Source organism: Macrobrachium nipponense, chromosome 21, assembly GCF_015104395.2.
Source record: "Macrobrachium nipponense isolate FS-2020 chromosome 21, ASM1510439v2, whole genome shotgun sequence".
In the NCBI taxonomy this organism is placed as follows: Eukaryota; Metazoa; Arthropoda; class Malacostraca; order Decapoda; family Palaemonidae; genus Macrobrachium; species Macrobrachium nipponense.
Genome location: NC_087212.1, coordinates 43458346 through 43481894, shown reverse-complemented (window position 1 = coordinate 43481894; position 23549 = coordinate 43458346). Strand labels below are relative to the sequence as shown.

At 38.4% G+C, this 23549-nt stretch overlaps 2 protein-coding genes across 3 annotated transcripts in view; one reads left to right on the top strand and one right to left on the bottom strand.

Moving 5' to 3' along the window:
* The window catches only part of LOC135197976 (uncharacterized), a 3928-nt gene extending 1137 nt beyond the window's left edge, over positions 1-2791 (top strand). The window contains exons 3-6 of the mRNA XM_064225292.1: positions 1-77; positions 490-772; positions 973-1146; positions 1947-2791. The exon at positions 1-77 is cut by the window's left edge and continues 126 nt beyond it. Coding sequence (XP_064081362.1) covers positions 1-77; positions 490-772; positions 973-1146; positions 1947-2198 — 786 coding nt within the window. The 3' untranslated portion in view covers positions 2199-2791. The remainder of the gene's footprint in view (positions 78-489; positions 773-972; positions 1147-1946) is intronic.
* Positions 1-23549, bottom strand: part of LOC135197979 (hematopoietic prostaglandin D synthase-like) — a 120476-nt gene that overhangs the window by 95457 nt on the left and 1470 nt on the right. Inside the window, exons 2-5 of one of the 2 annotated variants that reach the window (XM_064225294.1) lie at positions 7421-7569; positions 6880-7063; positions 5740-5869; positions 3160-4036 (exon numbers count right to left, since the gene is read on the bottom strand). In XM_064225294.1, the coding sequence (XP_064081364.1) occupies positions 3872-4036; positions 5740-5869; positions 6880-7063; positions 7421-7553 (612 nt within the window). In that variant the 5' untranslated portion in view covers positions 7554-7569 and the 3' untranslated portion in view covers positions 3160-3871. Of the gene's footprint in view, positions 1-3159; positions 4037-5739; positions 5870-6879; positions 7064-7420; positions 7570-23549 lie in introns of those variants that run through there. The other variant, XM_064225295.1, reaches the window with a different exon arrangement.

Below are 23549 nucleotides of genomic sequence, written 5' to 3'. Positions count from 1 at the left end.
TTTGTGCCGTTAATTCATCTTTGCTACGACGACCAAGTGGAGACCACAGAATTCACTTACCACAAGGTGCAAGGAAGGTGAGTTGACAAACACGCCTTGACGTGTTCAGAAAAGCGGAATTTTGACAGAATTGACGTTTTAGGTAATTCTATAGAAGAGCTCTGCACGGAGATATCGTTTATTGATAATATTTTATTAAAGGAAAAAGCAGAAAAGGGTTTATTCTATATACCTTGGTGCTAAACACAGCGTTCCGCGGAGCTTTTCCACGCAAAAACAAACAAAAGACGATAAATGTTTCGCATACTTTCGGTAAACTTCTCAAGCTATCTCACCTGTACTTCATCATATGATACGCCCATTTCCATATTCATCAGTCAAGAAAAACTTAATAATAAACAACATCCCAGCGATGAGCTCTTCCTTAACATTACCACAATTTCTTACTTTTTCACAAATGTCCAAAGATTGTAGCAAATCTCTTCTCAGGTCCATCGGCTTCAGATCCGTTGATTCGTCTAGGCCAGGCTTCCGGTCTGCTGGCATGTTCGACGTAGACGCGAACAACGTCTACAAGAGAAGGAATCAGAGGCCTTTGTTCTCTGAGCTCTTGGGCACAACTGAGCATCTGACCAGCCAAGGTCAGCACTACCTGGCCAGAGGTCACTTGGCGCCCGATTCGGATTTCTTCTACACTGCTGAGCAAGATGCCACTTACTTCTACGCCAACGTTGTTCCTCAGTGGCAAGACTTCAACAACGGCAACTGGAAGGTAGGGGCTCTCCTTCTTGTCTTTTGCAGCAGGATAAAGCTGCGGCAGTTTTGTTTTATCTGAGCGATGACTTTTACATTTTGGGTCTTCCCAGAAATCACTGTTGTATTTACTTCGTATACTGTTAATGCAGCCGTAAAACCAGCAATTGCTGTTGCCTGTATTTATCTCCTGCAAGTTACTGTTCCATCAACCAACAGAGACTAGAGTTTGCCGTCAGAGAGTTGGCCGAGAGACAGCAAGCCGCACTAGACGTCTGGACTGGCAGCTATGGAGTTTTGCAGATGCCTGATGCCAATAACAACCCCGTTGACATGTTCCTAGGGCTGACTGAAGGAAAGAAACAAGTGCCTGTTCCCGCAGTTCTATGGAAGGTAAGTTCTCCGGTCCGTTTTTAAAAGGTACCACGGGAGATCTTGTCATTCATTTTTCTTTTTCATTATTGAGGTCTGAGTTCTGGTTTTGCGAAGAGAATTTTATGAATGAAAACTTTGTTCGGGAAGTTTTCATATATATCTATATATATTATATTATTATATATTATATATATAATTATATATATATATATTATATATATATATATACATACAACTTGGTAGTGACAAGCGTATCGAAAAAAGAGCACAGAATTTGAGAAGTTAAGAGGGCAATGTGACTATTACGATTACGTCTGTCTGGTAAAAATGACCAGTAGATTCTGCACATACACACACACACACACACACACACACACATATATATTATATATATATATATATATATATATATCTATCTATATATATATATATTATATATTTATATATATATATATATATAGTGTGTGTTTGTTTGTTTGCATGGTGTTTTTACGTTGCATGGAACCAGTGGTTATTCAGCAACGAGACCAACGGCTTTACGTGACTTCCGAACACGTCGAGAGTGAACATCTATCACCAGAAATGCACATCTCTAACCCCTCAGTGGAATGCCCGAGAATCGAACATGCGGCCACCGGGATGACAGGTCAAGACCATATAGTGTGTGTGTGTGTGCGTACATTGCAGTTTCTTTGTCATTTACTGAAGTCCGAAACCGAACTCTCGTAAGTCAGCCCTTCCTAATAATGATAATAATAAACTCACTTTTCAAGGTAACTCACATATCCCTTATGATAATAATAAACATCTCTTCCCAGGTTATTCACAACCCTTCCACCAGGCGCGCCGTGGCCATAGTCGGAGTCAACGACGTTCGAGGTCAAGGCTTCTCGGATGACATCAATTTAATGGACCCACCTTGCTACGACGTCTGTGACCAACTGGGCTGGATCGACTGGGATACCCAGGAAGTGAGAAGAGGTCGTATCTTCTGCTGCCAAGTGTCTGACCTCATAGAAAAGATACCCAGCTTACCTACCATTGGAAGCGTTCAACTGCTGACCAACTGAGAGTAAGGGAAGGAATGGTGGTGTTTCTCGAGTCACTGTTTAAGGGAATAGTGTTGTTCTCATAACATTGTTTAGGGAATAATGCTGGTTCTCGTATCACTGTTAAAGGGAATAGACTTGGTATTCACAGCACTGTTTGGGGAACATTGCAGTTTTTCTTAATACTGTGGGAGAAGTGTTGTTTCTCATATCACTGTTAAGAGGAATAGTCATGTTTCTCATAATACTGTGAAAGTGTTGCTTCTCCAAGCATTATTTAGGGAAAAGTCGAGTTTCTCATAATACTGTGAGAGCTGTTGTTTCTCATAACATTGTTTAGAGGAATAGTGTAGTTTCTCATATCTGTTACTCACAACTAACAAGACTTATTAAAAAAAATATAAGAATATAAAAAAGATGACATAAATAAGTTAACAAATAAATGTTTGCTTTATCTCATATTTAACATGTCAATTATTATGCTGATAATCTAGTCATATCTGTGATATATTGTCTGGTTACCTATTTATTGATCGTTTTATTTCTATCTATTTATTTATACAATTGTCATGGTTATTATTTTTAATAACTAATTAAACCATTCCATTAAATCACATACAAATAAATTAATTTACATTTGAAAGTATTCATTAATACCCTTTCCATTGTTCATGTTTTATAACACACGCTATATATATATATATATATATATATATATATATATATATATATATATATATACGTATGTATGTGTGTGTGTAGACCTAGCGTAGTGTGCATTACTTATATTTTCTGAAAAGCAAGCGTAATTGAATAAATACCTAATCAAATAAGTGTTATTCAGAAAAATAAACAAAGTCCTGAAAGCAATTGCAATTTTCTTCTAATGAAAATTTCGTATATGTACTAAGTCAAATTTACACCTCAGAAATATGCTGAATATATCGGTGGTCTGAGGTTACACGGACAATAAGACTAAACCTCTGGTTGTTCACCACTTTATTGAGTGAGAAAACACCCTCTGATGACAAGACGACAGAATGTATTGAACGCTTTTCATATGTTTCACGCTCCGTAGATACTATTTTACATATTACATTTCTCTGTTCGTTTACTCCGAAGTGTTAGAGGGTGATAGCTCATGACGTCATCATTTTCTCAGCCTACACACTTCGAAAGGATTCTTTACGTTTTTTAGATAATTCAACTTGGTGCGCGTCTGTGTTTACAAGTTCTTTACTATAATAACAGCGACACGAGACAACAAACAGAAGAAACAAGTGAGCATTTCCTCAAAGGTTGTACAAATGACTATTGTGCATTAGATATAGTTAAAACATTTGCCGAAAATTTTACGCTCCCGTCACAGAATATAGGATATGTAAACATACATTAAGTAAGACTTTAGCACAGTGATGTTTTATGGAATCAGAGAGAGAGAGAGAGAGAGAGAGAGAGAGAGAGAGAGAGAGAGAGAGAAGGGGGCCCAGTGGAGCTGAGGAGGGAGAGGGAAAGTGATTTGAAGTTGGACAAAAAAGACGGTTAAGCTGCGTTTTTAAAAGATGACACTTTCACTGTGCGCCAAATCTCGACTGAGCAAGAGAACAACCTGCCCCTAATATACTATCAGCGTTCGGTCTCAAAGGGCACAGTATCTTACACTAAAGGAGATCTACAACCAGGAGGCTCCTCCTTTAGAAGGAAGTCTCAGGTCTGTTGTCGATCCACTCCTTGATGGCGGGAAGTTCGCACACCTTTTCCACTAGGCCGGCCACGTTCGGGAAATGCTCCAAGGAATCGGGAAACTGGGCCAGAATCTGACTGAGGCTTCGGCCTATTGCGAGGTCGGCCCACGTCATCTGAAACGCACATTGAAAAGTCTTAGTGCAAAATGAAAGGAATTTTTCGATTATCTAATGTGGCTGATATTCCTTTCGATGGCTTTCATCGGTAAATGAATAAGATCATAGTTTTGCGACTGCGACTTAATGCTGCAACGAGAACTGTGTGAAAACTGCTATACATCACTAATACTAGCGTGGTCAATAACGTAAAGTTTACGGTCGGTTTAATCCGACAATAAAGGTGAGACCTCTTCACTTTTAAAGGAATTGTTTTTAACTGATTCTTTGGTAAATTGTGAAAAATGTCAGAATAGGTCCCAAGCTACATTATTTAAAATGGGTCTGAGTGATGGCGAACCAAAATCCCTAATTTGATCGAAATCTAAAGAATAAAACGAATCAATTTTCATTTAATTTGGACAAAAAGGGCTGTTACAATTGGTTTTCGGTAAGTTTTCATAATCCATCGAGTTGTCTAATGAGATACATCCTGAGGTAGAGAAGCAATTGCATTCTGAAAGTTCTCTAAGGAAAAACCTAGACTCAGAGGCAAGCTCGAACCAAAACTGTGAAAACATATCCACGATGTATTCTTAGCGAGGCCTCTGACCTATGTTGAGTATAGAAAGAGAGAGAAAAAGTAATCTTTAAGCATTCTTAAAAAATTTTTAAATGTTAATATGCTACGTCAAGGCTTGATTCTCTCTTTTTTTTTTTTTTTTTTCAAATGTAACCGCAACAATATAAAATTGGATAACAACCAATAACTGAGTTTCCTCTGCACTATAATTTCATCATGCAAATGTTATTTTTTAAATTAGTAATTTAGTGTGGTTATTTGGATATAACGAATTTTGAACATCTAAATTTTTTGTTCCATAGCTTTTCTAGAGAAAATTCAAAACATATTTAAGATAAGCCCGAGAAGGCAGTTCAGTTTGGTAGTTCTGAATTGAATTACTGTGAACATTTTGTGTGGATAGTACTACTATACATATACATGACACTACTCAACTATGCATATTTTTTTATTAATTGTCTTTATGTATTTATTGCATGGTCATTTATTCTGTGTATTGCGAAGGATATTTTGCTGTGAGTTCGAGTTGTTAATGTACGGTTGGTTGATACTGACATTACCCTGTTTTTATCAGTTCTTATTTGGATAAACTTAGAGGCACTTTATGTCTATCATTGTTTACCGTGTTTCTGTTGTGTTCCATTATTAATGGTGTTTACATCGTACATTTCACAGTGTAATGTTTTGTTATAGCGCCATACATTCATTCCCCTAGATCACAATATACTCATTATTCTGTAAACTTCGGTGTCTCTCTCAGAATGCAGGCACCATTCTCCGTTCTTTTGTTTTCATTCCGTCCACGATAACAATCAGCGTGAGTAACCAATGTCTTCCTAATCAATAATGCAGCACATTCCCTGCTTAAGACTTAATAACAGAAAGAACCTGTCAGGGTACTTGGCTCTATTATTTAACACACCACGTAGCATTCCTCTACAAAAATGCGCTCCATTATTCGACGAGTAAAGACAGAATTGTAACAAGACAGCATTCCAAATATAATAATACGAATTTGAAATCACTCGGATATAGCGAATAATGAACGTCTTGTCACGATGACTAAACCTGTAAGTTGCTAAAATTTGGTTCTTAACTTTTCGTAACATACAACTCGAATCTAGTCGACTGCACTCACGTCGTCTGTGATGAACCACTCCTTTTCCTCCAAGCGGTGGTTGAGCCTCTTCATGAAAGGTTCCATATGGTTGGGGAAGAATTCCTCCTCAAACAACCTCTGCTTTTCATCATCGTCTTCTACTCTGAACCTACGAAGAAAAATGGATGTTGGATCTACTAGCATGGTCCTCCTAGTCATAAACTTACTTTGCCGTCTGTTTTGTGATGAGGACAATTCGTTTGCTGACGTAGCAGCACCATAATGTTGACAATCTTTATTTCATCTTTACTCTGGCTTTGTCATATTACACCCTTCTCTATTGTAATTGTACTGCCGCTAAATTTTTACAACGACAAAAATTGAGTATCTCGAACTAAAGAGAAATGCAGTAATGAATCAGTGACTGCCGAATTTACAAAATAAATTTTATTCATAAACTATTCAACTTCAGTGACTGAGCAAGGTTTATCTGCAAACTTGTAAAGCATTCAGCCTGTCATACTTCATCATAAGAAAAATTGTGATGCCTAGAAAATTATAGAAAGATTATATGTTTGCGAGAAACACAAACACTCCCCTACATAAAAAGGAAGTTCATTTACTTAGCAACTGGCAAGATGGAATGTTCTATTATCATTATCTTTGAGTATCTTGGCTTTGAACACACCAAAACTGGGCTTTGTAAACATGAAAAAGTTACTTTCCCATGTTAACAAAGCCCCGTTTTGGTGCGTTCACAGACACTCAAAGAGGCTGGCATTTTACAAATGCACAATAAGAAACTAAAAGCTAACCAGCTTTGTATTTAAGTAAATAAACTTGTTAAGATATTAGTGGATTAATTTGTCTGAGAGATCTAAAGCAATGTCCCACACTTTTTCTTTATTGGAGAGGGGACTTCATGAACAAAACAAGATCAGGTATTCGGGTCACCACGCCCACACGAAATGGCTTTGACTACGGTAAAGTCATTTCTCCCTAAGACTCTCCTAACATATGTTTGATAGTGCAACTGCGAGGTTTTCCTCTCTACCTTTCTACTCTCAATTTTCTTTTCAGCGCTGAGTATTTCACAAGTCCCTGGGTTTGGCCTATATTCCATATCCCATTAATACTGTCAATCCACGTATTAAAGACAGCAATCCTCGGGATACTCACATAAGAGTCATATACTGATGCATCATCTCTGAGCAAGTGTCCACCAGGGCATCGCAATAGGCTGCGTCCAAGTTGTCCTCGGGGACGAGACCTGCTTCCTTGGCTACATAGCGAGCAATGGCCACCGACTGCACCAGGGGCTTCCCGTCAATCATCAGGACTGGAAGCTTTCCCCCTGGAACATCTGGAAGGAAGTGAGCAGGATAGAAAACGACAGAAGTACTAGTTGGTGAATACGAACGGGAGAACTATTTTTTTTTTTTTTTTTTTTTTTAATGAATGAAAATGAGTACTGAAAAATGACTGATGCCTCTTCTGCCGAGAAGTCTACTATGTAGCCTACTATTTTTTTTTTTTATAGGTACTCTATTTCGATGTATTACATATAGTTACGAATGACATAAATTCGCAGTCACTGTACGTGCTAAAACTACACAATTCAGTCATAGCTATATTTGGAATACAAGATATCTCATTCTTTGAAAAGATGCATCTTTAGTAAAAGGCTCAAGATTATAAGACAATAAAAGCAAGACATTACCTGGTTTCCTCTCAGGCCAGTCCTCCATCTCAATGCGATCATCGTTGTATTCAATGCCAGCGTGGGCAAAGAGCCACCTTATCAGCTCTCCGCGCCCTTGGGCATTGAAGTACATGAGGGTATATTCAGGCATTGTAGAGCAGATGTTCCTGTTGGCGAAAAGGCAAAAATTAACTCGTTAGAGGCCTGTGGAAAATCTAAACCTGCTATGGAGAAAATTTATAGGCCTACCATGTAAGGCTGCGTCTATAAAAAGTTTTTAGTAATTAGTATGGCCCCTTTCACACTATGCGTGTGTAAGTGTACCATGAACTTTTATGAGTCTATGATGAGAGTTCTGCGTGATGGTTAATTGCAGGTTGAAATTAAATTTTAAAAGATACTACTGTCTTTAACCAATTCATTTACTCGAAACATGAAAGTGGGTGACGTAATCAGGAAATCTTGTCGATTTTATGAAATATATATATATATATATATATATATATATATATATATATATATACATATATATATATATATAGATATATAATATATCGGAAACTTGCGATACAAAGTAAACCAGACAGTGTGGCATCTCATCCCTTGCATCCTGTTGTTCAATTTTCCGTTTTACGATAACAATAATATCTGTAGAGTAAAATGTGCAGAAAACTTTTTCTGCCTCTCCCATCATGCGAGAGGTGTAACCGGTCGTTCCGAAAATGAGCAGACATGGGTTGATGGGAGGAAGGCTATATAATCAAAATAAAGTTTTGGAACCACTGGTCAATGAAAGATGAAATGTGAAAGGCGAGCAATTAAGGATTGTCTCATTTATTCAGAAATATATAACATATTTGGCCTTTGAGTTCGCAGTTCTAAAATTTTAACTGAAGGGATTCCTCTCAAACTTTAAATACATTTTCGTTATGTATAACTAATGAAAATATTTGCATATTCCAGTTCTTACTTTGATCACGAAAGTCCACTTTGAATTCCACATAAGAAAGGAAACATACCGGACACCCCACCCCCCACACATACCAAGTTGGAGTTTGAATTCTACTTCTGATCAAAATATTTAAGGTTAAAGAATCTTAATAAGTTTGATCTCTGATCTAAAGAAGTCTCGACGAGGGGACTTGAGCTATTCAGTCATTTTATGTCGTAAGTTGCGGCACTGAAATGAAAGACACGAGACGGTATATTGATTATGCAGTAGCAGCGGTGTTTAAAATCAATGGGGGTGTGTTTTATGTGTGTGCCAGTAAGTATGTTTAAGAATAAAAGGACTAGTGTGGCCCACTGGCCTCTGCCAAAAAGGACAGACATGCCTTGAGTGAAGTCTTCAGTTCCCATCTTTTGCACTGAAACTGTACGAACTATACCTTGAAAGGTGTTTCGATGTCACAACAATGTGTCACAGATAGTATGCTTCGAGCTCGTAAGGTAGTGGCGGATTAAGGTGGCGGGGGGGAGGGGTGGAGGGAGCGGGCCATGGCCTAGAGCCTCACACCTCGGCAAAAAAAAAAAAAATAAAATATATACAAATTAATTAATTAAATAATAATAATCTTGAGGGACTCAATTTATTTAGAAAATAAATCCCGGTAACCTACAAGGCTGCAACCCACCTCCCACCCTCACCGGCCTTTGTCCCGCACACCTTAAATTCGCCCTTGTCGTAAGGTAACGAATTTCGGAAACATAATAATATGCAAGTTCTTGTATTTAATAGCTTATTAATCATAACATACACAACACGTAGAATTTAATTTGTCAATTGGCGGAAACGTCAGTGGTCTACTGACAGTAGAGGCAAAGCACACGACTGCTAATCCTATAAAGGACAATTTGTTGTTCAGTTTCTTTTTCATTTACCCTCCAGACATAGCTAGAAAACACCGCTCAGTGAAAGGATGGTATTGTGCTGAACTGTGCACTCTAATGGTTGAGAAATGTTGTTTAGAAAGACGAAACCTCGTAGTAACAGAAAAACTTCCGTGTTCCAAAATTCTGTCATCCAACGAGAGCTGACTCAACTGAGCCCTATGTATCGTGGACTACACTTTGAGCCGGTCAACAAATAAACGTCACAAGAATTGAGGTCAACAGGAAGGGTATGCGGTTCCCTCAACAGTAATACAGCAATACACAGGTTAGTAAAAACCAATTGAAACCTAATTTAAGGAAAACTGTTTATGCATTTCCTGTACCTTTCCCCGGACCTTATAGTTACTATGCATAAGGGTTAGGTAATCTGATAGTTACGCACACGTCATTCTTACACAATGTCATTGTGGGGGGGATGGGATTCCAATGGGCTATGCTCTCTTGGCCTGGTCAGGGCATGTCGCCCTATAGGCTGGGCTAGGTTAGGTTAGGTCTTCGATAGAAGAAAATACTGCTCGCAACCGTTGTGCACTTAACCCGCCTTTTTAGACATTTAAAAAAAAAAAATTTCTATATACAAATAAATCGTTGTCAGATTAGACGAAGGGGATCTCAGAGAAATGCAGTGGAACTTCAAGTGCATTGAACACGCTGTCTTCCAGACAAATATAGCTAATGCCACGTTATTTAGGTCTTTCTTTAACGCAAAACTTTTGTTTATTGAAACAGTTAATATGAGGCAACATACAGTGCCGATCTGCGCTTGCGCTTAGTTATGCAAGAATTTCCTCTGTATTTGTAAAAAAAAAAAAAAAAATCGTAGTTTACCGTCAACGGCAGCATCACCGGCCTAGAATTTTGTTTGATTTATCATTAACTGGACGCAAACACGGCCATCAAGTGATAGATTTTTCAAACTGTCGTCCCACAACCACTTAGGTCAGACTCGATCGGACATGCATAACTGAAAGTCCAGCAGCAAGAATTTTAACTAACACCAAGACCAAGGGTTCCTTTGCCTCCGAAAGCTAGACTAGATGGCAACTCAGCTGAGTCATTCTCCGTCTTCTTATACAATAAGTTAAAGATTTTATTGAATTACGATACTCAGCTGAAGCAGAGAAACAAACTTCCCTTTCCACTTTTCACCTTCGATGTGCAGGTTTAGAAGTTTTAACTGCTGGCCTTCAGTTTATGCAATGCGAAAATAAAGAGATATTTAGTACGAAACCGAGACGAATTCGCGTTGTTTTGCCTTATGCCAGCTTAAGAAAATATTGCAGTTTGCAAATGACAAGAATTGCCTTTTATTTCCTGAAGTTACATTGACAGTGAAGTAGACCATTATTCCCTATTAACTTGTCTGTTTTCAAAATGATGTATTGCACTTGCTTTTATTTTACGCCGCTAAAGCTTTTTGCATTCCATTTTGATAGGCTGATTCACGCTTCAAAACTCCTGAATGGATTTCAACGGCACATACCTCCCTTGTTTTAAAAATGGTATGTTCTTCGATTCAAAAGTGAAGCTCGATATAGATTTACGCTATTAATGCGCAAGAACGATAACAGTTACTCTGCTGCTCATTCCAGAAAGCTTTTCTCATGATTTAAAAACCAATGTGACCTACTTTCAACGATCGCTTCGAGTAGGCTCTCGAAAATTTAAACCTTTTAACGTCATAGCGTAAACCTATCCGATGGTATTGCACAGTCCTTATGGGGCGTTTATCATCATTAAATCTCATTAACTGCGTCATAACGTCATAACATTGTTACAAATCACCGCACACTTACAGTTTTCTACCAGAGTCAGTAGTGCGTCAGTTCTGCTCGATTACATATTCATCAAATGGATAAGAAGTAATTATTCATTAACTCGAAATTAAGTCATTATTCATTGTTAAACAGTCTCAATAGTAATCTTGTTAGCCAAATTTTAGCCATTTAGAAATCGTGAGTATAAGGTTGTAAGTACCAATAGTAGTTCAAGGTTTAAATCCTAGCCACAAAGAATGATGCAGATTTCAAAGATTATCCAATAAATTAAACAATTATCAGTGGTCAAACCCATTACGCTATACCCCAAGGTGTTATTGCTTGGTCAATTTACAAACATTTAGGCTTAGAATAATGGAATTTATTCAACTGCGAAATCTATAATGAGGTATTAGCCATTCCTGGTTGCTATTGATTTCAAGCATGAATTATTAGTCTTCACATGACCTTCTATTGCCTGTTTGAAAGGGTCGTTATTACAAGGACAAATGGTATTGTTTCAGAAAACTTGGGTTCCTCCGTGTTGGATGAGGTCTTTCTTTGTCTAGATCGACTCACGCCATTAATGTTTGATTCATTCAGGTTACTGGAAGAAGTCTCATGGCTTGCTCAATGTGTGTAGACGTGAGTACTTGCTTGCCAGTGCATGGTGGCACAAGAGTATGGCCATGACATTTTGGTGGTATTTATTAATGGTTAATCAGGAGAAGCTCTAGCAATTGGAAAGTGGATAGAACGCTTATGTTATTTCGGCTCTCTCTCTCTCTCTCTCTCTCTCTCTCTCTCTCTCTCTCTCTCTCTCTCTCTCTCTCTCTCTCTATACAAGTCTTACAACTCGCATTTATCACTTCTGTTATTTTCTCTGTTTGCTGGCCTCGGGTAAAGTATTAATACATAATGAAATTGTCTAGTATGATGAATGAATTGTCCAACGACGACTTAAGTCGATATTATGTGACTGGTATTTATTCTGGAGCCAGTTTGAGCCAGAAGAATGGAGCTGCATATCGGTGTGGGAAGCCAGTCATGATTATATTTCACGCTTAACATGAACACCTATCGATTACATCATTAGGTACATTACCATTAACTGGGGAAGAAGAGAGGTAATAGCTTAGTTCAAGTTCCCTGAATCGTTCTCACTTACCGGTAATAATAAAAAGAGACCTTTGAATTCGTAACATGATAATGACTTAGACGCAAAAATGAGTGGTATTCAGATTTCATTTTAAAAATATGGGGGTAACAGAGCTTTAAGGACCTAGTGAGTAAACTCCCACGGTTTATTCAGTAGGTCAAATTGATATACTCGTGGCGGGGGTTTCAGCGTGCAGTGGTTTTATTTATTTATTTATTTTTTCTAGAGGGAGAGAGAGACTTTCAACTCACGAAGTGAGCCATGTGGGACTATAAGCGGTGACAGGTCTAGCTAACCGACCAGCTTGCGTATGTGTGTAGGCCTATGTGAGATACGCACTGAACCAGGAACAGATATTACATAGCTTAAACAGGGCTCACAGGAGCAATCGGAGACTATAAACCTTCAGGAAGGCTGTGCCATAACCCCACTCCGCCCCCAAAAGGGACTCTCCTCTCTGGTCTAAAATTTGAACACGTGCTGTCACGCGACCAATCTCTGGTAAGACGTTTGTAACCAGCATCCTGGTAACCAGTTGCCTCAAGAAAACAGCCATTAAACCTATGGCGATAAAGGCGTGCTTGAATTAGCACCGACAGACTATAGTGAGCTCATTTTTTTCAATTAAGAGAAATAATGTTGATGTCAATTTGAGTGTGTGTTTAAGTTCATAATAATGGTAAGCAATATATACATATATATATGTAATATTAATATAATATATATATATATATATATATATATCTAATATATATAGATATATATATAATATATATATATATATATATATATATATATATATATAATCAGTAGTACTGTCTTCGTAGCCTGACTAAGGTAGATGTACGGAGGGCGTTTTATAGCGTGGGCATTCACTCTTCGATGAACATGTTCAGAATGAAATAAGATAAAAACGGGGTTCTTAACAGATACACATTGTTGGTGTCTTCCCTTTATCATCCCCCTTAATTATAGACTTCTATCGTACGTATGGTTACGCTGCTTCTTAAAGGGGGGCGGGAGGGGTTGTCGTATAATGATTCATGGCGACACTTTACACTCCCGCACACCGATTTGCACAATTTCAAACTTTCTGCCTGCCACTCTTGTCTCGCTGTTTTTCCTACCTTTATATATAGCGTTTTCCTCTAGTGTCAGCCGTGACGTCGGGATTCGAGGCGTGTTGATGTCTTCATCTGTTACATTTCAACTTTAGTGGGGTCCTACGGGAGTTCCTGCTGGCCATTGGGTATTGTCACTTTTGAAGGGCGTGTAGACGTATAGCGGTGGTGGCACTTGATTGTTTGGTATCACCTAAACCTGCCCCTTTGTCGATGGAACCTTTTCTTCGAAGTTCCCCTCTGAAAGAAGTGGGGAAGGGGTGTTCCCAGTTCGCTCGCTACGAGCAATTCTCGAATATTATGTTGGGAATAGGACTCGGACAGACGGTTTTGGTTTCGCGGGCAATTATATCAGAGGGGACATTCCAGATATGAGCTATGTTTTGTCTCTTGTCTTGAGTCACTCTTCTACGGCCCAACGAAATATAATACTTTTTTTCGGTATATCGTAATTTCAGCCTGGGAAATGTATCAAGCTGATACGGAACGTCGGCGTAATAAATGGATAAAGGACAGAACGCGTCTCCATACTCCAATATGCTTATCCTATGAGTAATTGCTCCTGTCTTCATACTTGTTTATATGTGTGTGGTATACATCAAATATACATATACATTCATATATATATATATATATATAGATATATATATATATATATATATATTATATATATATCATATGCATACAAATACATGTACATATATATATATATATATATATATATATATATATATATATATATATAGTATATATACTGTATGTGTGTGAAGAAATATTCGCAGTAGTTCATTAGGTCCTTCGTGTCAGAGTTTCCAGTCTGGAGTGATAAAACGAGAAAGAAAAATCGAACCCGTGAAAATTGGTGACGAATTCGCGTGACTGTGATTTCCCGAGATGCCTCGTTGAGCTTAATGAGCCTAGTTTCTTGCAATATATACATTCCACATTTTTCGGCGGATTTCGTGCACGTATTCTCCTTTGTTACGTGCTCCTCTTGTCACACGTACCTCCTCCTCTCTTATTAATGAACAGCAAGAATAGTATTATTATTACTTATGGAGACGTACTTCTGAATTCCAGCAGTCTTTTCTTCCAAACACCGTTGGACTGTGGAACAGCCTCCCCGAGAATGTCGTTCAATTGGAACTTCTTCAGAAGTTCAAGCGAATATGCTATGAATAACTACCCTATTGCTGTTCTCCTTTTGCCTTTTAATACATTTGATTGTTTACTGATTTATTATTTTTTCTTTTTTATGAGTGAGATATATCTTCTTTCTCTGTTTCCCTTTATTTTTTTTCTTATGAACGCCATATTCCATGGAAGCTTGAGTGTCAAGTCAGTGGCGTCTGTGGGCTTGTTCCATATGACAAGGGCGCATATTGTGAATAATAATAATAATTATGTGTATTTTATATATATATATACAATATATATGTGTAAGTTTATAAACATGTATATATAGGTATACATGTTTTATCTATATATATAATTAAACACACACACACACACACACACACACACACACATATATATATATATATATATATATATATATATATATATATATATATATATATATATCACCAGCGACAGGCCCAAGTTCAAACCAGTGGGAAGAAACGACCTTAGGCATGTAGCCTGAAAAGTCCATCGTACCCCTGATGTCCTAATACAAGGAATTATACTTGGTGGCCAGTCGACTTGTAGTGGGCTAACACCCTTTGGAGACTTCTCGAATAATTCTCCTTTGTAGGGTGTTGGGTGGAAAAGATGTATGTCGAGTACATTCTGCATGTGTCAGCGGAATCTTACGACAACAACAGAGAAGAAGCAAAGCTCAAAAGAAAAGGTAAGCGGCGCAAATGGTGGCAAAGGCATCGGTGATCTTTTGCTTGAGATCAGGGATGTCCCGCATCATTCTTCGATACTCGATATCTTCAGCATAACCCCATAGAAAGAAGCCCAGGGAAGTGATATCTGGTGAACGAGGTGGCCAGAGAATTGTGCCATCCCTTCCAATCCACCGGTCAGGAAATGTTTGATTTAGGAACCCACGAACATGCAGTCCCGAATGTACTGGTGCACCATCTTGCTGGAAAATGATAGTTGGTTGAAGATCATCTACTTGTGGTGCCACATATTCAGTCAAAAGGTCAAGGTAAGCATCTGCACTCATTGATGTCTCGTTGAAGAAAACTGGACTGATAATACGATTGCATATGATCCCACACCACAGATTCACCTTTGGACTATCTCAGTGAAGCTCCCTAAAAAAAAAAAAAAAAAAAAAAAAAAATCCATCTGTCCACCAGCCTGTGGTGTTTGCGTATGGTAACACTGCGTCCCGGGCTTTAGATAGTTACATTCAGCTTACATTCAACAATAATAACAATATCCTATTTCGAATATTAACGGTATAATTCGCATACAGTAAATTATTAAAACACTTTTCAGTTGCAAATGTACACCCAGATATCCTTTTATTTACCTAAAACTTACACATGAGCAACTATCTAAAGCCCGGGACGGAGTGTTACCATACGCAAACACCACAGGCGGGTGGACAGATGGAAAAAAACAGAGTATAGTCACATGGGGATCTTCTGAGCCCCAGATTCTCACATTGTGCGTGTTCAGTTTCCTTGAAGCATGAAAGGTTAACTCATCACTTAAACAACTCGGTTGAGGAAGGTTTCATCCTCAAAAATTCGCTCCAGTGCAGCGTGTTAACTGTAAACTCTGCGTCTTGGTTTATCATTTGGCTCGAGTGCCTGTCTGAGTTGTACTTTGTAAGCGTACAATCACAAGTTCTTGCGTATGACTTTGTTCATCGTTGAACGTGGTGGCAGTACGGATGGACTTTGTAGGAGAACGATCAAAGGCTTGTCCTACGCGATCGATGGTTTCCTCAGGTGTCCGTCCACAGCTCCCTTTATCCAAAAATGTCCGTCTCCATAGATGTAACGGTGGATCTCTTCCATAATTAGTTCTGTAGTTTCGTTGATTAAGATATCTTATCAATGGCTTTTAAATTGTAAATAGACTTATGGACACCCTGTATAAATACATAATGTGTGTGTGTGTGTGTGTGTGAGGAACAGAAATCGTGTGAATATAAATTATGAAAAATTGTGTGTCATCTTTTGCTACTTAGATCCATATTCCATTAGGTTCAAAGACTTCGTAGGGGTGGTGGAACCATCAGTGCACCTCAGCTTCTTTGCAATGTCCCTTCGGCCCCTAGCTGAGACCCCTTTTCTTCATTTTACTGTACCTTCTCCATTCATATTCTCTTTCTTCCGTCTTGCTAGCCACCCTGCGAGGTTTACCTCCTGTTACACTTTTCAAACCTTTCCCCTCTCAGTTTCCTTTTCAGCGCTGAATGACCTCATAGGCCCCAGCGCTTGGCCTTTGGCCTAAATTCTATATTCCAGTCCTGCATAATGTGCCTAGTGTCATTTCAACTTCTGGGTGAAATTTCTACTATCAGGCAGTACTGTAGCCATTTAGAATGTTTTTCGTAGGTGTCTAGGTCAGCTGATCAATGCCATATGCGCATGTGTTGTCAGCGTCAGTCTTTTCGTCGTTATTGAAGTCTTTCATAAAGCATCTGTAGACAATTTTATTACGTGCAGAGACATCTTGTCAGCTTGTGACGTTTTTGTACTGGGAGACAATATTGGTTGAGTCGTATTCGTTTTACTTTTCATAACAAATACTTGGTTTATTTTCTGTGCTGTCCGTAAAACCAAATTCCTTCTGGAGAAGAATATTTTTTGTTGTACAGTGTTTTTTAAATTAGTTTATATTGCCTTGTGATTTATTTCCTGTCTTTATCGTATTTTGATACTTTATTCCTCTACATCCTCGTTTTGGAAACAATTTTGATTTTTCAGTGTTGCCATTTTGTGTGGGATAATAAGCGGTGTTGATATATTGGGTGTGATTTCATTACTGTCATGGCATCCTGCCCAAGTCTGAGAATTCAAGAAGAGAGAGTCACTCACTAATGATGAATGACTGACTGTATAGTAAAAGAGAAGTTTAAAGAATGACTGAGAAGATGCAGGGTTTTGCAAGTACAAAATTTCTAATTCCAAATGGTGATGAATTAAGTATTACTGAGCGCTGAAAGTCACTGCACTCTTCCAAACCTGGCATAGGAGTTTTTGCTTGCAACGCTAGGCAAGCTGCTGTTCGAAACAGGGTGTCATTGTCTAGTATCACGTTCAGTACTACTCAGTTTTCTAAGAATTTTGTCTTGTCTGCAACTAAAATTAGTGATAGTTTGCCTTGCGTGGTTGTGGGATCTTCCGACCTCCAAATGTGCCAGCGAGGAGCGAAGTCATTCCTGCTCTCTGCTGCTGACGTCTCCTGAATTCTTGTCTGTCAGTTTTATTTTATGTTTCCTCATATTTATTTATATATCTCCTCTCTCTCTCTCTCTCTCTCTCTCTCTCTCTCTTCTCTCTCTCTCTCTCTCTCTCTGCAGGCTGATTTCCCTTTGGAGGCCTCTTGGGTATAATTATAGTCTGTTGATTCTTGCCCATAAGTTTTCTTCAGCTAGAGATTTAAAGAGAGAGAGAGAGAGAGAGAGAGAGAGAGAGAGAGAGAGAGAGAGAGAGAGAGAGAACACCTGAAAATAGAATAATAAGGATTAATCCAAAAGCAATTGAACCAGAGTTATAGATCAACGCTTACGATACAAAGCGCCTCAGTGGCGTGGTCGGTATGGTGTTAGCGTGCCACCTCGTTGGCCGCGAGTTCGATTCTCAAGCATTCCATTGAGTTGTGAGATATGTGTATTTCTGGTGATAGAAGTTCACTCTCGACGTGGTTCGGAGGTCACGTAAGGCCGTTGGTCCCGTTGCTGAATAACCACTGGTTCCATGCAACGTAAAAACACCATACAAACATACACAAGCTTACTATACTCTGTTGTCAGAAGACAAGACGATTAGCAAAATAGAATAGTAAAATATAGAATTAGGCCCAAGACTAAGCGCTGGAACCTAAGAGGTTACTCGGCGCTAAAGGGTAAATTGAGGGTGAAAAGGTTTGAAAAGTGTAGCAGCAGGAAAACCTTTAAGTTGCACTGTGAAACAATTGTTAGAGAGGGTGGAAAGCCAGATGGAAGAAAGAGAACATGAATGGAGGTACAGTAAAGGGAATGAAAGAGGTTCCAGCTAGGGGCCGATGGGACGCTGCACTGTAGAGGCCCTTAAGTAATGCCTACAGTGCAGTGCGTGAGGTGCACTGACGGCACCACCTCCTTACGGGGAAGAGGATTAGTAGTCCCTTGCATGTTGAAGTCATTTTCATTCCTTTGGCCGTATTGATGAGTGTAAGATCCTGTATTTTGTATTCCTACAGTTTTCCACTTTATTCTCTCTTGTGACTTTTTCCCAAGATTCATGCAATCGGCATTTCTCCCTCTATTTTGAATCGACATATTTCTGCCTCTCTGGCATCGAAAATGTTGAGCCATGTTGAATTTTTTATGCATAACCTTTAACGACGATTTCAGCTAAGCCAGTCTCGAGAGGCAGAATCTTCTCCCCTGTAATAGCTATATAACACATTTTGGGTATTCTATCAAAATGGATTAAATTTGGCGCATTTGGAGCACAGATATTTACGGCCTTTTTTTAGATACAATAAATTTAAGATAAAAGACACCTAAAAAATCAACTCTCCCGTCACATTAAGGAGCAGTGACGTGAATGCCCACTTCGAGCATTATTGGAACCAGTAGGTGACCTTTAGAAAAACGTCATTTGGTCAGTCTAAATGTTTCATATTTCCATTAACCAAAATAGCAGACGATAATCTTAAAATACTGGCTCACACAGAGGAACAGTAACCCCGCGACTGTGTTATGCTGCACAATAAAATATGTTACGTAATGAATACTTTTCATTTTGTACTCGAAATTTACTCAAGACTTTATCAGAACACTTCGGTTACTCCATTTGAAAACAAGGATTTCGTAGTGTGACCCTTTGTGAGAGACTTCCAATATTTTTTGCTGTAGGCATTTATTATTAGTTATAAATCTAAAAGTGTTCACGATGATAGCTCTGCTGACAGACAAGACTAGGATGAGATAGAGAGAGAGAGAGAAATTTCTGCTCCCTATTCCCAAAGAGGGAGAGAGAGACTTGTCTGCTCCTTATTCCCGAAGAGAGTTATGAGGAGTTACAAGGATTAGGATGTCTCAGACTTTTTAGTCCATCCAAGAAGACATCATGTGCTCACTTATCTCAAGGAGCAGGTTTTACAATTCATTCACAGTGTTCTAATGATTTTGTCTAGCTTTCTTTTGAACTATTCTACACAGCTGCTGTTTACAACTTCTGGTGGCAGTTTGTTCCATGTGTCACATATCTTGTATGTGAAGAAGTTCCCACAATGGGATGTGTTGTATCTCTTCAGTTTTAGTTTCCATCCATTAATTCTTGTCTGGTTTTCGTTTGATGTGAAGAGGTTACTGTCTCATTTTGCTATGCCTTTCAGTATTTTAAATGTGTCTATTAGTTGTCCTCGCACTCGTCGTGTTTGTAAGTCATACATGTTCAGGCGCTCTAGTCGTCTTTGGTAACCAATTTTGTTTGATGCATGGAATTAACTTTGGGGCTCTATCTCACTAGTTTCTGAGCCTTCTTTTCAGCTTTGATGCACTGTTTTGTGGAATTTAAGTCTTGGTAATAATGAATCCAAGGTCCTCTTCTTGTTCTACACTATTTATGTCATTCCCAAGCAGCATGTAGTTGGCATTAGGGTTGTTTGTTCCTATTTGTAACACTTGACATTTATCCAGGTTAAAAGGCATTCCCCATCTTTTTAACCACTCTCCTATTTTCCCTAGATCATTTCTTACACTTTCCACTGTATCTGGTTCTGCCGCATTTACACCTAGTTTGGTGTCATCTGCAAATTTGGCTATCCTGCTAGTTAAGCCTACATCAATGTCATGAATGTAAATAAAAAAAATAAGAGCGGGCCAAGGGCAGAACCCTGAGGAACTCCGTTTGTTACATCTGCAGTTCTGATTCTTCACCATTTATTACTACTCTCTGTTTTCTATTAGTTAAACAGTCTTCTATCCAGTTTGCTCTTTCCCCTACAATTCCTAAAGCGCTAGATTTAATATTAGTTTCTTGTGTGGAACTTTATCAATAGACCTTTTGGAAAGCTAAGTACTAGAGTATATCTATTGCTCTACTACTGTCGTAAATACCAAGCATGTTATGGAAACACTCCAAGAAGTTGGATATGCAAGATCTGTTTTGTCTGAAACCGTGTTGGCTGTTTAACAAGAAGTTGTTTCTATCAACGTAAACCACAATTTGATCTGCAATTATGGACTAAAAAAATCTTACAAGGGACTAACGTTAAATGGATTGATCGATAATTTCCTGGCTCTTCTCCTAGACCTTTTTTGTAAACTAGATGCACATTACCTAGTTTCCTTCCATTTGGTGCCTTTCGTTGTTCTGCAGTTTTTCTGTAGAGTTTATGTAAGTGAGGAACTATCTCCTCTTTTAACTCAAATTTTTCTTGGATGGGTCCCATCCGGGCCAGGAGATTTGAACTTGTTTAGTTTTTTTATTTTGTTTTCAATGTCCTCTTCTGTAAATATTGTTTTGTCCAACAGTTCTGCCCCTTCATATTTAATAGCTGGTTCAGAGATTGAGGTAGGGTCTCCAATTGTGAAAACGCCAGTAAAAAAGCTTATTCAGTAACTCTGCTTTTCCAAGTCTGAGTTCAACAGGTTTCTTCTATTGTCTCTTAAGGGACCTAAGCTTTTTTTTTTATTGGTTCCTATTATTAACATGCCCAAAGAATTCTTCTGGGTTTTCTTTGCAAACTGATGCAACTCTCTCATCCTCTTATCATTGCATTTCTTACTAATTTGTCCACCATTCTACCGAGTTCTTTATATCTGCTTCCTTCTTCTGGTGTTGGGTGTGGGTTCATTGATTTGTGCAATCTGTCTTTCTCTTACTTTATTTTAATTTCTCTGTTGAACCACTTAGGCAGAGGGTTGCCGTCTCTGTGAGAGAGAGAGAGAGAGAGAGAGAGAGAGAGAGAGAGAGAGAGAGAGAGAGAGAGAGAGAACAACGTCCGCTCCCTATTCCACGAAGAGAGAAGGGGAGAAGAGAGAACGTCTGAGAGAGAGAGAGAGAGAGAGAGAGAGAGAGAGAGAGAGAGAGAGAGAGAGAGAGCTGTCTGCTCCTTATTCCCAAAGAGAGAGAGAAAGAGAGTTACAAGGAGTTACAAGGATCAGGCTGTCTCAAAGACTTGTTAGTCCATCCGAGGAGACATCATGTGCTCACTTATCTCAAGGAGCAGGTTTTACTGTTCATTCACAGTGTCCTAATGATTTTGTCTAGCTTTCTTTTAAACTCTTCCACACTGTTGCTGTTTACAACTTCTGGTGGCAGTTTGTTCCATGTGACACATATCTTGTATGTAAAGAAGTTCCCACAATGAGATGTATTGTATCGTTTCAGCTCTAGTTTCCATCCATTATTTCTTGTCTGGTTTTCGTTTAACGTAAATAGGTTAGTGTCTATTTTTGTTATGCCTTTCAGTATTTTAAATGTTTCTATTAGTTGTCCTCGTAATCGTCGTGTTTTTAAGTTATACATGTTCAGGCTCTCAAGTCGTCTTTGGTAACCTATTTGACTGATGGATGGAATTAACTTTGTTGCTCTTGCTTGTACCCCTTCTATTCTATTTATGTCTTTTCTTAGTGTTGGCGACCAAAACTGTAATGCATATTGATGTGTAGAGCTGCGTTACCGTTTCCTTGTTTCTGTATTTGAACTGCCTCTTTATGTATATATCCCACTAGTTTTTGTGCCTTCTTTTTGGCTTTTATGCACTGTTTTGTGAATTTTAAGTCCTTGGTAATACTGACTCCAAGGTCCTCCTATTGTTCTACACTATTTATGTCATTCCCAAGCAGCATATAGCTGGATGAGCATTGTTTGTTCCTATTTGTACCTGATGTAGAGAGAAGCGGTAGGTTATCATCTGTTGCATCGATATTTACAGCAGAATTATATGGAATTTTAAAGGCTTTAAAGGAAGTTTTAATTCGGAATGAAAATAATTTTATTATATATTGTGACTCAAGAAGTGTTCTTCAGTCGCTGGAATCTTTTAACCCTTTAAACCCTCTGATTTTAGATATATTGGAATGGCTGCTTTTACTAAAAAGAAGAGGGAAAGAGATAAAGTTCTGTTGGGTTCCTTCCCATGTTGGGGTGGCTGGGAATGAGAAAGCTGACCAACTTGCAAAGTCTGCGGTCAGCTCCCCGAACCCACAAGATGCCTACTACTATATCGGGATTTGTATCCTCTAGTAGGTCAGAGAATTAAAAAAATGTTGGCAGTCCCAGTGGGAGGATATTTTAATTAATCAAAAAATGCCTAGTACCACGTCATCAGTGTCTCCTTGGCCATATCCGTATATGCCAAGGAGGCAAGAAACGATGTTGTGCAGATTGAGGATTGGACATACAAGACTCACTCATGGGTTCTTGATGTCTCGTGAAAATCCTCCGTTTTGCGAGAACTGTACTGTGCCCTTGACTGTGAGACATTTGCTGGTTGAATGTCCCAGACTTGGGAATTTGAGACATAGGTTCCTGTCTTGGGGATGTGGTAGAGGAGGTAATTTTATCTATCTACAATTCTAGGAAATGATTGTAATATAGAGCAGTTATATATCTTTATGAGGGAGGCTGGCCTCCTCAACAAAATCTAGATTATATAATAGAATATCTATGTAAGAGTTTATATATTTGAACAAATTTATTCATATAAATATATTTTTAGATTTTTTATATCAAATTAATTTTAGATTTAATTCTACTTTTTATCTAAATTTATTTCGGTGTCAATAACCGAGATGTTGTGACACCAGTTTTTAACAGACATAATCAATCAATCCTATTTGTAACACTTTACATTTATCCAAGTTAAAGAGGCATTTGCGATCTTAGAGAGACGTATCTGCTCCCTATTCCCAAAGAAAGAGAGTAATTAAACATGCTACCCAAATTTCCCTGTCATCTCTAACAGACCAGCTCATACGAGCAAAGTTATTTAATGAAAATATCAAATGAAGTACTAACAATGAATTTTATAAATGACTACCTCTGGAATGACGATAAAAGTGTTGATGTCTTAGTCGCTTGTTG